Source organism: Pseudorasbora parva, chromosome 14 (genome assembly GCF_024679245.1).
Source record: "Pseudorasbora parva isolate DD20220531a chromosome 14, ASM2467924v1, whole genome shotgun sequence".
Lineage (NCBI taxonomy): Eukaryota > Metazoa > Chordata > Actinopteri > Cypriniformes > Gobionidae > Pseudorasbora > Pseudorasbora parva.
The window spans coordinates 37,580,064-37,596,789 of record NC_090185.1 but is presented as its reverse complement, the minus strand read 5'-3'; the positions used below and the strand labels follow the sequence as shown (position 1 = coordinate 37,596,789).

Sequence of the window (16,726 nt, the reverse complement as noted above, 5' to 3'; positions counted from 1 at the left end):
CTTTGCGTCTGTAGCAAGCTAAACAACGCCCGCGTGAGAGAAGTTTATTTTGAGCCAGCAAGTGGAAGCCAGACAAAGCGCCCCTTTATATCCAATGCCAAGATTAATTGGTTGAAATGCAGCGTCCGGCCGCTTGTGTCAGATAACAAGTAAGGTCAACTGAATGGAGAGGGCTGTTTTTGCGGCGGTTGCAAAGCATGACCAGATGGTGTGAATGGGGGAGTTTGTTTTTTAATAATGAGTTTCGACGAGCCATCTCCTGATCATCATGCTGTTAGTCTTTAACATATCTTCCTTTACAGGGTTGGAAAGTGGTGTGGTGAGCCTGAAGAGTCCTGAATCAGTGGCAGAGATTCAGAGCTCCTCACAAGTGATACTACGCTGCAACATAGATGGACACCCACGGTGAGCAATTGCTTGACTGATTCCACGCCTTAGATCAAAAGCGAGTGCATTTAGCTTCACAAGCTCAAATTCACATGTCATTGATTCCCGCAGTTCATAATGTAGAGCAGGTACTCATTATGTTCTTCTTGTAAAGGTCTGGGTATACTTAGTTTTCTGCGCTCCGCTCTGGCAAGCACAGTGTCACAAGCCTTTCAAAACACTATACTCCAGGTGGACTTGTTTGGTGCATGTGTACTACCTAGTGATCCTTTAAATAAGACATTGTTAAAATCACTTGCGTTGTAGTCTAGGGTGCACACGGATGGACTGCTGATGATGGAAATCGCTGAGCCAAACTCAGACAAGGGAAGTCTAGTTTTGGCTTAAGCCAGTGGTGTCCAATCCTGCTCCTGGAGGGCCAATATCCTGCAGATATTAGCTCCAATCCTAATTAAACGCACCTAGACCAGCTAATCAATGTCTTTGGGATTATTAGAAACTTCCAAGTTGGTATGTTGGGGCAGGTTGGAGCTAAATTCTACGGGACGTTGGCAGGATTGAGGCAGGTTTGGACACCCCTGACTTGACATCTCTCCTATCCTATAGTTTTAGATCTCTTAAGTTTTAAGAATGGAAATCAAGCTGTCATGAGTTTGGTTGCAGTGCAGAATAGTTGGAATCTTTGCTCTATTAATTAAGGCAGTGGATCGCTCCAAAACGAACAATATCTAAAATAGGACAACCATTGCTGGAACTAATTAGAAGAACTGATATATTTCTTTGGAGCTGAGAAGTAAGTTTTTGATTTAAAGTCAGGGTTACAGAGGAGTCCTCATTTACGAAGGAAAAGGCATGGCTCAGGATCAAGTGTCGGTTCCAAGAGTTAGGATAGAAAAGCAGATTCTGGTGGGCAGGGTTTTCAGATGAGACTGAATCATTTTGCCATATTGTTTCCCAGACAAAACTGCGCTCCAAGCCCCCTATCCCATATTCGAGTAATACCAAGGGCTCCACATTTCTCCATGACAAGACTACCATAAATAATAGAGACTGTGGCTATTTTCCACGTCAAAGGTCTGTCCCAAGGAACAGATTATAACAAGACGAAAATATCCCGAAACATCATTAACCTCATCATAAACATTTTCTGCAGTGTTAATGCCTCTATCAGTGAACAAATTTATGGTTTCATGTCTTGTAATGGGTAATAATTGTTCCAGATAGGAGATTGCATACTCAATTTTGATGAATAATTAACGTGCCCCAATTATACTATTTTAAAGGATCCTCGTTATGTTTCGGAGGTCTCCTACAACAGATTCACATGCATCGAAGGTCAAAAAACACTTTCTCATAATATATATGGCACACAACCACATTTTTCAATGATTCTCAAATGACTCGTCCAATTTTAGTCTTTCTAAATTCCTCCTTTCTGCAAGGTACTTGAATCTGATTGTCCAGATGGTGTTATAACGCACATTACCATAACTGAACTTCAGCTCCATCGGGAGGCTTCCTAAAGCTCAGAGATCGTACACACTGTAACAACAGTAACAATGACGTCGATTTTATCTGATCACCGGACTCGAGTACGGATTGATGAAACATTGGAAGAACTAGTTATTCAACCCGAACCTCCATCGCAACTTGACTTAAATCGGACAATTCTCAGTGCTACGTTACTCATTTTGAAGTACATCATATGTTGCAACTGTAATTCCTCACCATCAGCATGTGTATTTCTGATTTATTGCAGTGGACATGTGGGAACAGTATTAATAACAGTGCATACGTTAGCCTGATGTGAAACAAATCTGGCTCCATTCTTTATCTTAGAGTAGTAAGAACGACATACGATCTGCATTTATAGACACAGTTTTAGGTAATAGTGGCCCACAGCTGATGAGCAGAAGTATTTCAGAAAGACGGTAAGGATTTAGCCGGTAATGTACACAATATAAAAACACATATTTTAAACACCCAAGAGTCAATGTGTGCATCTATAATTATTCATACTTACAGGCTGTGATTCTGAGGAGCAAGCAGGTCCAAATAAACTAGGTACTGACCCACCTTTCGAGAGCAAGCGTTTTGTGAATCCCGTGTTGAACTCCGATATTTGAGAAGCAGTCGTCAGTAAAATGACGTGTTTGAGGGCGGGTCATTTTGTTTGTGGGCGGAAATTAGAAATGCAAACAACTTGTATAGATGGTTCAGATTCAATTCTTTCTTTTGGGAGACAATAACTTTATATCATGCACTTACGACTTCAGAGGTGCAATGTGTGACTTTTAACAACATACAAACAAACTACATGGATAAAGAGCTTGTGGCCACTCAGTTTCTTGGTATTTGGTTAAATGTTGTTGGTTATTGTTGTGGTCTTGCTTGTTGGGGACATCGTAGCATCTCTTGGACTGTGCTTTAATATGGCGATTTTTATAATCTTAAGTAGGGTTATCCAGCCATGCTTCTGAAGGGCTACATTCCCGATTACTTCAGCTCCATCTCTGCTCCAATACACCTGCCTATTATTAAGGTGCTCAGGTTTGTTTGATTTTAGGCTGGAGCTAAATAACTTCTGTGCAACTCTAGCTCTCAAGATGCACTTTAATGCAAAGTTTGGCTCCAGTCCTAATCAAACACACCTGAACAAGCCATTCAAGATCTTCAGGATGACTAGAAAGCTACAGGCAGGTGAGTTTGAGCAGGGTTGAAGCAAAACTCTGCAGGAAAGTGGACCTTGAGGGCCAGAGTTGGCCTGTCCAGAGTTAAAGGGTTAGTTCACCAAAAAATAAAATTTGTGATTAACTCCTCCCCCTAATGTTGTTCCACACCCGTAAGACCTCCGTTCATCTTCACACACAGTTTAAGATATTTTATATTTAGTCTGAGAGTGTATGCAAGTGTATGCACACTATACTGTCCATGTCCAGAAAGGGAATAAAAACATCATCACAGTAGTCCATATGAGACATCAGTGGGTTAATTAGTCTCTTGAAGCATCGGAAATACATTTCCGATTAAATATAAAATATCTTAAACTGTGTGTGAAGATGAACGGAGGTCTTACGAGTTAATGACATTTTTGGGTGAACTAACCCTTTAAACTGCAGGTTGGGAGCTCTCCATGAGCAGGCTTGGCTATGCCTTTATCTAGAGTAACTTCTTGTGAAGTTTTCTCGGCTATAAATAACCCTGCTCCTGACTGAATCTGCAGGCCAACCAATCGCTGGCACAAAGATGGAACACTTTTAACAGAGAAGAGCTACAAAATAAACAACAAAGACAGAACCCTTACGCTGCCGAATGCCAGTCCCGACGACAACGGGGTCTACTACTGCTGTGCCAAAAACGCAGCAGGCCAAGTGTGCAGCAATGACAACTTCACTCTTAACATCATCGGTATGTGTGTTTGGATGTGAAATTGAACAACAGGCACTTTTTTGTTTCTTCTACAATCTATTATTTAAGTTCTACATCCTCATTATGTAATGAACGGCATTGATCTCCCTCTGTAGATAAGAGTTTCCCTCAACCAGTGGTGAAGCCTGAAGATTTGGTTGTCATGAAGAATGAGGAAGCGCTTTTCCACTGTCAGTTCACGGCTGAACCGCTGCCTACCGTTGAGTGGTACCACGAGGATGAGCTGGTGGCCAACAAGAGCCGGTACTACATTTTAATTTAGTTTGCCTGTATTCACAAGACAATTTTTGTACTTCTTTATAAGCATATCCTAACTACACGCAATAAGATTTCAGCGAAAAGCAACTTGTCTGTCCACACCAGACGAGACTACGAGATGCAACAAATCAATCAAAAACCACAGCCAATCAGAACAGCGAGTGGGCGGGCTCTAGCAGCAAGAGCACCAGACATTAATCTTGACCACACTCTCAATTAATTTAATAAGTACATAATCAAATTCAAAAATATTACACCATTTAAACTACTAAAAATACATACTGACAAAACATTCGTTGTCATAGAATATACTTGTTTGTTCACAGTTTGAACGCTGTTGTTTCAATGTGTTAAATTTGAAGATCTAAGGTTAATTATCCTTTGCTGCTTTTAGTATGACAAAGCTGGGAGCGCTAAATGATAACATCAAAGTAACATTACACACTTTTAACATTAAATCAAGCACAAAAACACTACCTGAGATTATCATTGCCATGTTTTGTGTTGTTGTCAAGCCGCGACGTCACACAAAAATAGAAACCGTTTTTAAAATAGATTAATTGCGTGTCGCCGTCGCGGCTGGTTAGGACAAAAACTCTAATTAATATGGAAAAGACGCCTTTTATGGGTTCTGCGCTCTGTGTGATTTTTCACAATCCTTTGCGAATGTCCCTTGTCAGACTGTACGAACATGATCCCTGCTGTAAGCCATGTCACACTGTAAGATCTTAGTTGGCATTAATGTCAGACTGCACGATAGTGAAGGCGCGCTAAAGACGCACGCGCGCAAGAAAACTCGTCCGGAGTTTTATATCATCAGTGAATGACGCGTTCGGTGACGGTGAGCTGCATTACACGCATTACTGAAATGGAGGCTACAAAGAAATCTCTAGCTCTCGTTTTGGTCATAGTTTGTCTTGATAAACCGAGATATTTGACAGTGGTCGAAGGAGAAGTCACACTGCAGGATTGTGTGCCAAATCTTCTGACACTGCCAGAATTTCGTCTGAGGTAAAATTTGATCGCAGTGCTCATTAATCGGCTGCCGGTGAACACGTCAAACTAACGATCAAAGACGTCAGATTTTAGCCTAGGAGAAGAGAAATCTTTTAGGATTTGCTAAATTTGTCTCAGACGGCCAAATCGTGGCCAAAATCGCACAGTGTGCACCCGGCTTTAATCGCGTGTTGCGCCGTCCCGTTGCATGTAGTTAGGACACGGTGTAAAGTTTATGCTCTTAAAATTCATGCAGTTTTAGAAACTTGAACTGTTTAAATTGTGTTTGAAGGTTGACTTTATTTGAAGTTAATTAAATGTCTTTCACTGAAAAATTAATTTGTGAATTCTTAACGCTGCAAATTGTCTGAAAATAAATACACCTCCCATTATAGCATTTGTCAGCCACTCTGCAGGAATCTTGTCTATATTGAGTATAATGTATGGATGCATTTCCCCATTTTCCTCTGTTCTTCCTACAGTGTCTTTATTCTGAGCAACGGATCGCTCTTCATCACGCAGGTGAAGCAGCGAAACACAGGCGTGTATAAATGCATGGCACGAGGACCCCGTGGCCCTCCCGTCTCTCTCGAGGCCTCGCTGCGAATCGCAGGTAACAAGCTTAGACCTTTTCATGTGCAGTTTAGACACAGTGATGATGTGAACTCCACGTTTCTGTAGGAGCTAGACATCAGAGGGATTGTCCCCTTTTATAGTAGGACATAACTAGCCCGGATGCCAGCCAAACTCAGCCCCGCCCACAACATTTGAGCTCGGGCGGTTCAGTCTGGACTCAATCCATAGAGGAGTAATTATGCCGGAACAGAAACTGTTCGGACCAATGAGATCATCAGGGTGGGCTTTAGACGATGATGGACAGATGATCGACAGTAACGTAATCATCACGTCATCAAAGGCGCTTGGGTTGTATCTTACTGGTACTGTATAGAGGCCTGTCGTGATTCTAGTGGCCCTCACACACTGGTGAGCTCTGGGGTCCTGATGCAGTAAATCTTCAGAGTGATGAAGCTCATCTAATCCCCTTCTGTTTCCAGCTCCTGCTTGGGTGCTTTCACAGGAGTGAGCGGCTTACACAGCTCAGATGTCATTGTTTACACTGAACGAGGGGCTGCTCAGAGTCCATGTTTTGCTCTCAAACGTCTCGATCTAACCTGTTTCTTGTCACCGTTTCCCCACAGAAATCGAGGACATGATGCCTAAACAGTCCAGGGTGTTCACCGGAGACTCTCTGGAGCGGGTCACATGTCGACCGCCCCATGGGCATCCGGAGCCAGAGGTTTGGTGGGAACATGAGGGACAGCGAGTTCCAGCTGAAGGCAGAGTGTACCAGGATGGACTGGACCTGATTTTCAGTCCCACTCGTGGTGAAGACTCAGGGACCTACACGTGTTTTGCAGAAAACAAGGCTGGACAGAAGAAACAAGAGCTGACGGTCACTGTGGCCAGTAAGTCTCAGCGCAGAAACTCACTCGGATGTGAATGCTTGGCCAAAGTTTTTCAAGTGCCTGTTCTGGCGACAGGGTTTCCTCCAAGCGTCTGTGCCGTTATTCAGATTGTTTAACTGATTAACTCAGCTCTGCAAATCTTTTAAATTTAGAATGATTTTTAAAAGGTTATCATCCTTGGTGTGAACATTGGGTGCAAGTAAACAAACATGCTCTGCTCTTTCCAGTCAATCACGCTTGCTGCACAATAGTATGGTTTCATCCCATTTTTGGACCATGAGACTAAAAATATGGGCCTGTATATATCAAGCATCTTAGAATTACTCACAAGAACACTGCTAAGAATTGACTTAAGTGTAAAAAAATTATTGGCTCAAAGCTGCGCTTAAAAGTTAGTTATCAAGCATCCCAATCATACTTTAGGTAAGGTGTAAGTCTAAATCTTAAGTGTCAGTCTTAGTGTTGATTCACGACACTTTGCTGTGCCATAAACAGGATTTTGGATGATGTCATAGGCATGGACCAATCACTAAACCGATGTCCTTATTTAAGAATATTCTCAGATAAATTCACATTGAATGGTGGAATTCCTAAGAGGAGTTTACGTTCAACATAGCCTGGAGGCCAGCTGAACTTAGCCCCACCCACAACATTTTTAGGTTGGACGGTTTGATCTGGCCTCGATTCATAGAGGAGTAAGTATCTCCGAACAGAAACTGACCAATGAGATCATCAGGGCGGGCTTTAGACGATGACGGACAGATGACAGTAACGTAATCATCACGTCATCAAAGGGGCTTGGGTTATATTTGTTCGAATCCTAAATGGAGAGCTTGTTTGTATCTGCATCACCTTCACTATTTCTCTCAGAAATGATGATCATGTTGGGTAAGTAATCTGTGTATCATTAAATTCTTTTATTTTTTTATCACACCGGCAAAGATCGTGTATTCCAGCGCGTGTGCAGACAGGGTTGCCAAGTTTTTACAACAAAATCTGCCAATTACTAGCCCTAAACAAGAGCTTTTCGGAGGGGTTCTCCGGGGGAAAAAAAGGTGGTTGGGGGGTAAAATGTGTGTTATTTTGCCGAGGTTGCCTGCTAAAATTCACACTCATGGGTCTATATATCACATAATAGTTGCTTCAACCCGCGGACATAGAAAATAACCCGCGGGAAAAAACGCGGACTTGGCAGCACAGTGCAGTTGAGCTCTGTCTGCTGACATTTGACAACTAACGCCATGCGTCGCTTCGTTGCTCTGATTGGTTGTAGGTCAATTGAGGTCTTTCCTGGTTGGGTTGAAACACGTCCCACAATCACAGCCCAATGGAGCATCAGACTCTGACTAGAACTGAGTATGGCCACGTCAGTCATTTCAAGACAATAGATTATCATATACACATTTGAAAAAAGATAAGCACGTTATCCATGTCTTAATTAAAAGTTTTAAACTAGTGTGCTGTTAACTGACCTGCCTATATATAGTCCAGATTTCATGATATAATCAGCCACCATGGATTCCAAAAGAAAACCAAACTGGCGAGAGAAAGAAGCGATCGCTACTGCTTGCTGAATTAGCCGAACAGCAGAATGTTATAAAAGGCAAGTTCAGTCCAACATTATCCAGCACTGACAATGATGCCTGCTCTGTCCAAGGGATACCGTATGATTAACTCATTGTCAAACATTTCAAGAACATTCTTCCTCTCCTGAAAGATTTGTGAACGCCTCTGTCTCCTCAGTGCCATCACAAGCCCCCTACTGGCAGCTCTTAACCACTTAAGAGACCTCTCGAGCTGTCTTAAATAACTGGGAGAGTAAGAGGGATTCTTAGCTTTAAGAAATTTGGTAACTTGCTTACAGCAAAAGCGACTTACAAAGCGACTTACAACTCAGGAGTACAGTAAGCGATCTGTCAAGAAGAGGCAAAGAAACGCAGAAAGTGCCCTGAAAAAACCAAGATTTGTATACTACTCAGAGTAGCAAAAACCAGAAAAAACTAAGACGAAAAGAGAAATAGAGGAGGAAGAGTTTAGTTTTTTTATTTATTTATTTTATGATAAGATTGTGCTCATGGAAGAGATATACTTAAGTTTTTTACTTAAGTTTGAAAGTAGGAGTAAATTTCATAAATTCTCAGCACTTAGGACTAAAATGGCACTTTAAGAAGCTTGATAAATACGGGCCCTGATATCTTCCTCTACCAGATCACTGCTGTGAAAGTGTGAGGTGGTGATGCTTAAACTCTTGTCCATGATTCCTGTTGTGATCCTGAACATGTGCTCTGCGTCTACAGCCAAACCGGAGTGGATCCAGAAGCCTGTGGACAGTCAGTTAGAGGAGGGGCGCGCCGGGTACCTGCACTGCCATGCACGCGCCACACCTGAACCCGAGGTCACATGGTACCGGAACTTGCAGCCAATCAGTGCAGAGGTGAGGGGAACAGTGATGTCATGCTGATATCATATTTGTAACGCGATCTCTAACGGTGTCCTGAGGCTAGTGAACCTTTTGATGTGTCTGAAAATGAAGATGTGGTGATTTTTCTACCAGGGAAAGATGATCCTCTGCTGCACAGTAGATGTATATATTAACCCTCATGTTGTTTTCCGGACACTTTGACCTGGAGAGGATTTTCTTTTTCCTGAAATTATCGCATTACTGACTTTGGTCACGCCATAACAAACATTTTTGATCATTTTTGTATCAAACACTGAAGTTGTGAATACACCTTACATTTACATTTATGCATTTGGCAGACGCTTTTATCCAAAAGTGACTTGCATTGCATTCAAGGTACACATTTTTACATTTTTTTTGTCAATTCTTGCTTTCCCTGGGAATCGAACCCATGACTTTGGCGTTGCTAGCGCCATGCTCTACTGATTGAGCTATAGGAAAGCTCACTATTGGACACCTATTGTATCCAATAGTTGTCCTCTCCTTTCTCCTCCTCTTTCTTTTTCTCCTTCTCTTTCTCTTCCTCCCCCTCCTCCGGCTGCTCTTGAGTCTATTTCAGCCCATAGAACCGTATGGTAGAATGTTGTTAAATTTGGCACTTAGATAGAAGACGGTCAGAGCATTAACCACGGCAAATTTAGAGTTTCTACCTCAAACCGTCTTGCACCACCAATTGTCAAAATTTGCATTAATGTTTTTACTAATAATTTTTAGACCGTGAGAGTTCTTCGGATTCCTTTGCTTAAGATAATTCGATTGCAAGAAGACGACATCAGTTTCTGAAAAACACAGGCTATGCTGACACAAATTATGAAATTCAAGTTCCATATAATTATTTCCTTAAAATTATTAAAACATTCTTGAATAACACAGAAACACACACACACAAAAGAGCGTGCTAAAATGAACTTGAGCCTATAACTGCAACATATTAGTTTCGTACTCTGACCAAACTTGGTGTGTGTTATGAAAACCATGAATAAAAATAAAAATATAATTAGAATTTTGACGTAAAATGCTATATTTTGCGAGCACATTGGCGTATCATTATGAACCTCAGTAGGTGTGCCCTGAAGGTACTCAAAACATTTTGAGACAGCACTATTGTGTAGTCAAATTATAATGACATTTAAAATAAATGATAAAAACTTTTGATTAGTTTTGCCTGTTTTATTGATCATTGGGTCATTCCGGGAACATAAATACCAATTTTGCCAGTTTAGTCAGCCAAACTTCCTGTCTGCCATTTTGATTTTTACCCTATGCACCTTAGTTTTTAGGTGGAAAAAGTTCATTCAAGCTTTTTCCCCTTAAAAAAACTGATATTAAATCCAATATTTAACATTATTGGCATAATGAGAGCGCTATAAGCACATTTTTCGTAGACCTGTCATTTTTGCATGGAAACACTCAATTTGGATTTTCAATGCAGCACAAAAATGTTATGTATTAATTTTATTTTTTTATGTGCTAAACACACGTTTTATTTGTGTTTTGGAAAGGATGTTCGCTTCAAGCTCTTCTCCAATGGAACTTTGCGTATAAATAACGTGGAGGTGTATGACGGCCATCTGTACAGCTGTGAGAGCAGAACGGAGGCGGGAAAAATTAATGCCCAGGCACGAGTCTATGTACTCGGTGAGGAACATTTATTAAATGCTGATTGTTTTGTAGTGTGCATTTCAATTGCCGATGCCATTGTCTGGATGTCAAGACGGCTGCTTTTAATGCCTATATATGAAAGCCATTATAGGCCCTGCGTTACAGAGCACTTCTTACCATGTGTTCGCTGTTACGATATCCATTTCAGAGCGTCTGAAGTTCACGCCGACGCCGCAGGCCTACCAGTGCCTGGAGTTCAATAAGGAAGGAAATCTGCAGTGTTCAGCCAAGGGCCGACAGATCCCCACCATCCGCTGGATCAGAACAGGTCTGCAGAGAAATAAAGATGTAACTTTACTACCTCTAGGAATTGTTACCCCAAAAAATTATCACCACTAAGAATTTGTTCGCCTTGAAATTGGAAAGAACTGATGCTGGCAAAGTTGATTTTGATGTAGTGTGTGTGTGTGTGCAGACGGCAGTGCTATGCCAGTGTGGGTGGAGCAGAAGAAGGGCACACTGCGCTTCACCACAGTCACGCGGGCAGACGCGGGAAATTACACCTGCCTGGCCACCAACGATCAGCAGGGAGAGATCAGAGCAGTCGTCCAGCTGACCGTCGCAGGTACAGATGAAACGCGACTCCTGGGGACCACAGCCTGCTCTGGTGTTGAAGCGAACCAATTCCTGTATTTCTGTCTTCATTGAAATGATCCATGTTTTTGTCTCCTTTTGCTCCTTTCACATTCATTAGTTTATGTGGCGTTTAAGCTCAAGCCAGAGAATACCACAGTATATCAGGGACACACTGCAGTACTTCACTGTCAGGCCACTGGAGACCCTCCTCCCTTCATCCAGTGGAAGAAAAAAGACAAGTTTCTGGAGGCAGACAAGAGCAGGTAAACCACAAACATCATCTCAACTTTGGCTTTCTTGAGTTCCCACTGAAGCGGGTTAAAGTGAAGATGTCAGATTTGACGAATTAGAACATTTCTTACAGGGTTAGTTCTCCCAAAAATGAAAATTGTCATTAATTCCTCACCCTAATGTGGTTGGACACCCGTCAGACCTCCGTTTATCTTCAGACACAGATGAAGATATTAGTGTTGAAATCCGATGGCTCAGAAAGGCCTTCATTGACACCAATGTCATTTCCTCTCTCAAGACCCATAAAGGCACTAAAGACGTCGATACAAAGCCCATCTCACTACAGCGGCTCTACAATCATTTGTGAAGACACAAGAATTAGTTTTTGTGCGCAAAAGCATAGTTATGGGCGCTATAGTGATGGGCCGATTTCAAAACAAAATTTCGAACCGGTATGAATCAGCGTATCGGTTCATGTTTCGTTGTCAAACTGCTTAAATCATGTGACTTTGGCGATCAGAATCATTTTTTAAAATGTATTTATGCATTCTCTTTTCATGATAATGCAACATGAAATGCCACAACAACAATCCTCAAACACAACAAAAATGCATTCCATGACCAGAAGAACAGGAGTAGGATGAAGAAAAAAATCTTATAAACTCCTACCCCATTCTTATGTTAAGAAAGTTACAAATTGTCGAATCTCTCTATGGTCGACTGATAGTCGAATCGTGTGTGTGTGAATGGGTTGGGAGGGGCACGACGCTTGTCAGCAGAAGGGTAAAATTATTTTATTTTCCTTTACACACGACTGCACACAGCAACAACTTTTAATAAAGCGACCAAAACTGCCTGCCAACTGACAGACGAACTGACATTACCTTTTATTTAAACCTAAATAAGAAAGCTAATGTGGTGGATAAACATTCGTAAACCGTTTTCTCATAACATGTTAAAGCTGCGATCGAAATACAGAACATCATACAAATATATAAAAGAACACCGGACTGAAGCTCAGCGCCATCTCTCACACCAGACGCGCACATAATACACGCAAGCTCAATTTTGAATCGTCCTCTGACAGAAGAGCTGCACGATGAGTGTATCTTGTAGCACAGGGTGAAATCAGTACATTCACGAGTTGAGGGAAATATAGGCTAATATAAATTTAATCGCCGTGGACAGGCGCCGAATGCCGCTGCCGATGTGTCTTCGAATTTTAAAGGGCGCGGCGTTCTTAAAGGGATCGCTCAGCGCTGCGCCACATCTTTTTAACATTGCCTGCGTCTCAGTCAGCTCCCTAGTTCAGTAGTCAGGGCACTGATCAGGACATAAGTCAATGGGCTGACTCCCTGATCAGTGCCCTGACTACTGAACTAGGGAGCTGATTGAGACGCACCACATTAATATTGAGCACCCTCACATTGCCAAAATGGTATGATCCTCGTTTCATTACACCCGCGAAGATTCGACCGTGAGATCGGTGGTCGAATCAGGTCCCGCATATCGATGCATTGAATCTTCGACTATTAGGGGTCACCCCTAGTATTTAGTTGTTGTTTTTTTCGCACAAAAATGATTCTCATAGCTTCATAAAATTATTGTAGAGCCATTGTAGTGAGATGGGGTTTGTAATGACGAGAATTTTCACTAACCCTTTAAGCAGCGCAGTGCTGAATCTTCTTGATTATTTCTAATTCAGATTCCAGAAGATGCCCAACGGCTCTCTAGTCATTCATGACGTCAGCACGGAGGACACGGGAAGCTACACTTGCATCGCAGGAAACAGCTGTAACATTGCACACACTTCGGCAGAGCTCTACGTTGTGGGTGAGTCCGACCCCCTCCAAATTCTTCAATAATTAGGATCCAAGTCGCCTTGGGATTATGGGAGGGTAATGGAAAAAAGTGTTCAGAATTAGATTTATTTTTACTTTCTATTTTTGTACATTTATATTCTGTAACTAAATAAAAAGTTGATCACAAAAAATAATTAGGATCCAGTTAGGAGCCATCAAATCTATTGGTGTTGTTATTCTGGATGGGTATCCATTGCAGCTCCTAAAGCTAGAATGGTTTAAAAATTTGGCACAGGGTCTTAACACCTGTCATGCCAAATTTGAGGTTTATTTCTAACCCTCTTTCTTTATTTCTAACCCTCTGGCACCACCAACTGTTAAATGTTTTTATAAAGTATGAATAAACGTTAAAGGTTTTGTAAAAATGTGTTTATTGCAAAGAAATAGAATGTGTGCATTTTCAACAAAATACAATTGTTTGCTCAGGCAGATTTTCCACATACTTTTTTTAACCCCTTTGGTTATATTTTGGTATGTAACATCCAGGGCCGTACCCAGGATTTTCTAAATACCGTTGTCCAAATATGAATTTTGGAGGGTTTAAAAAAAAAAAAAACATTTCCCTCCTTTACATATGCATTTTAGGACATAAGAAAATCAAAGAATCAGCTAACTGTAGCTTTAAAACCATGTCAGTGTGCAGTATAAATTATTTTAAGAAGACAACTGATTTTTATAAATGAGAATCTGGTTAAATGTTGCAAAAAAACTATACTCCAAATTAGAAATGTTAAATTGAGCCAAAGACGACGTGTGACTCCGTCTTTGAAAACCTAGCTACAGTAAATGTTTGTTTTGTGATTTACATTATGTAAAGAACATTATTTGAACATATTACCTTGATATATTTAATGTTGAATGAGTACGATCATGTCAAAGATAGAAATCAATGTGAAAATATAACCAATGAGTGAAATCAAAATGTGATGCTCCTAAATCTCAATATTATTATGATACTTCAGCCTGGATTTCACAGACAAGAATCACATTATGTGTAGCAATTAGGAATATATTGTAGGCTAATGCTTTTTCTATTCTGAGCACAGTGGGCTACCTGCTCTTTCTGTCTCATCGCCATCATCTTCTCTCTTTCTTTTTTCCCCAGTCTCCTTCTCTTGCCCTGTATCTTTTCTCTTTTCAAAGCTGAGCTTTGTTTGAAGCACTCTTTTCATTTTCGTCTTTATCGGTAAAAACAAAGTTGTAAATTTACTGAAGGCTTCCAAGAAAACCAGGTCAAGAAAGCGTTATTAGTTTGCATCCCTGATTATTAAGCGCTCTTGCGGTGTTGTGATGTCAAACATCAGTCGTTGTTCGAAGCGCCGGTTGGTGGTTGTGGCATTTGTCCCGCCTTTCCTTCACTGTGATTGGACATTGATGTTCACCCAAAGTTGAACTGCGGATGCTCAACGCATAAAAATGGACAAAACCTGCCAGCTGTTGGCGCTATTAAAAAGTGCGGCGCATCCATTGGAAACAATTGAAAACATACGCCGGGTGAGGCGAGAGCACCTGTTTGTATACGCCGCCTTAATAGGCTATTATTTTGCAACTTCTATTATGTACACCTCAGAGAATTACAGAGGTCCGGACCTCGGGGACCTCAATGGTGGGTACGGCCCTGGTAACACCCACTTGTCATCATCCAAGAAGTTCCCTATGGATTAAATGCCTTTTTAAATGATTTAATTTGGTTTCACTTTAGAAAATGCAAACTTAAAATGCAAACTTTGTTGAAAGCATACTTCTCAAACTTCTATAGTATTCTTTGGCTATTCCCTAAATTTTGTTCAGATTATCTTGACCAAAATGAACCCCTTAAACCTTATTTAACCCCTGAAGTGTACACCAAAAAAAATGTATTACACATACAAATTCATTCACATAAAAATCAAATTACCAAGCAACCACTGAATGGAATGACACAATATCATTTTAAAAGTATAATTTTAAAGCTAAGAAACGCAGCTTTTTTAAGCATCTAACCATCGAGATCAACTCTTAATTAGTGCTGAGTAGTCCCTCTAAAATGGACTGTACTGCCTGCAGGCGCCACCTAGCTATGAAAAATAAAAACCCTTTTTTCAAAACAACTGCATTGGTCAACACAAAATAAGTGTCATTTGAAAGCTTTGCGTATGAACTTTTACAATGCATTTAGCCAATTTGATTAACTCCTAAGTAGTACGTAAAACAAAATCATAATTTTTGAAATACTTTTTTTGTACTGTAATATGTCTAAAACATGTTCTCACAAAGTAGAATACAGCAAGCATAATTATTTGGGGCTTTGACTAAACTTGAGCGAGTTTTGTTTGAAGCCCTGAAAGACCCATATGTAAATATATGGAGGCGGCATTTATTACGTATATATATTTTGCTCATAACTTCATGTTCCAAACACACTGAGATCATTGAAAATGCTGCAACTTTTGATATTTGTATGCCATCACCACAACATTTGATCCAAATACTGCTCGTGTTGGGAAACTTCACCAAAACAAGAATTGTCCTCCTACCCTGTTTCCTTCCTGAGTTATTACATGCCAAATAAGAAAGATATGTAAAATTATAATAAAAAATATATATATTTTTGTCTTTTATCAACAGTTTTTCAGCATTAGAATGTCCAAATGTAATTTCTTTTTCTAAAACTGTGAAAAGTTTTCTATCAAATGTCACCTACCAACTCTAAAAATAAAACAACAACTCTAAAAATGCCTTCAGGGCTTATGGGGTTAAGTTTTATAAGCTGTTTATAAGTTACCTGAGCAATTTCAAAACAGGGCCACATTCACAAAAATTGCACAATAATGTTTAAATGCTTGATGTGTTACACTCATAACTAAATTAAATGATCTTAAAATCCAACTTTCAAGGTCGACCATATTGTCGGTCTACTATTTTGAATTTTGCCAAATTTAACCGCAAAGACACCAAACCTAATATTAAAGGTGCAGTCATTATGGAAATTTCGCGGACAAAAAATGGCAGTCGTCTATTGTTAAAAGTGTAGTGTTGTATGAAGCACAAGTCACTGTGCAAATCTATGACCAACTGGAACTAGTTTCAAAATCCGAGTAAATTCCCTATTGAAATGACTGGGATTTTGCCCACTGGTGTCGCTCTTGCAAAGTATAATAAACTCAAACTTTCAGGGAAAATGTCTTTAAGGAAAGACTAAAATAGTTATTGAAGCTTAATGGTGGAGACGATGAAGTCATGTGATGTGGTGTAGTTTATTTTTATCCTATCTTTGGCTTTTCACATTTGGCGATTTTGTATTTATTAATTCCAAGAATCAAAAAAAATTATGGAGAATCAAACTTTTGTTGGTCACAGAGCTTATTTTTCTGCAATATTTCAAAAACAATTGGACAAAACACATTGCCACTGTGGGG

At 40.4% G+C, this 16,726-nt stretch overlaps 1 protein-coding gene across 1 annotated transcript in view; it reads left to right on the top strand.

Annotated features, from left to right (window-relative positions):
• ptk7a (protein tyrosine kinase 7a) overlaps window positions 1-16,726 on the top strand; it is a 69,869-nt gene that overhangs the window by 46,510 nt on the left and 6,633 nt on the right. The window contains exons 3-13 of the mRNA XM_067416355.1: window positions 303-405; window positions 3,611-3,795; window positions 3,912-4,059; window positions 5,553-5,683; window positions 6,270-6,536; window positions 8,834-8,970; window positions 10,500-10,635; window positions 10,808-10,927; window positions 11,075-11,224; window positions 11,354-11,498; window positions 13,172-13,299. Coding sequence (XP_067272456.1) covers window positions 303-405; window positions 3,611-3,795; window positions 3,912-4,059; window positions 5,553-5,683; window positions 6,270-6,536; window positions 8,834-8,970; window positions 10,500-10,635; window positions 10,808-10,927; window positions 11,075-11,224; window positions 11,354-11,498; window positions 13,172-13,299 — 1,650 coding nt within the window. The remainder of the gene's footprint in view (window positions 1-302; window positions 406-3,610; window positions 3,796-3,911; window positions 4,060-5,552; window positions 5,684-6,269; window positions 6,537-8,833; window positions 8,971-10,499; window positions 10,636-10,807; window positions 10,928-11,074; window positions 11,225-11,353; window positions 11,499-13,171; window positions 13,300-16,726) is intronic.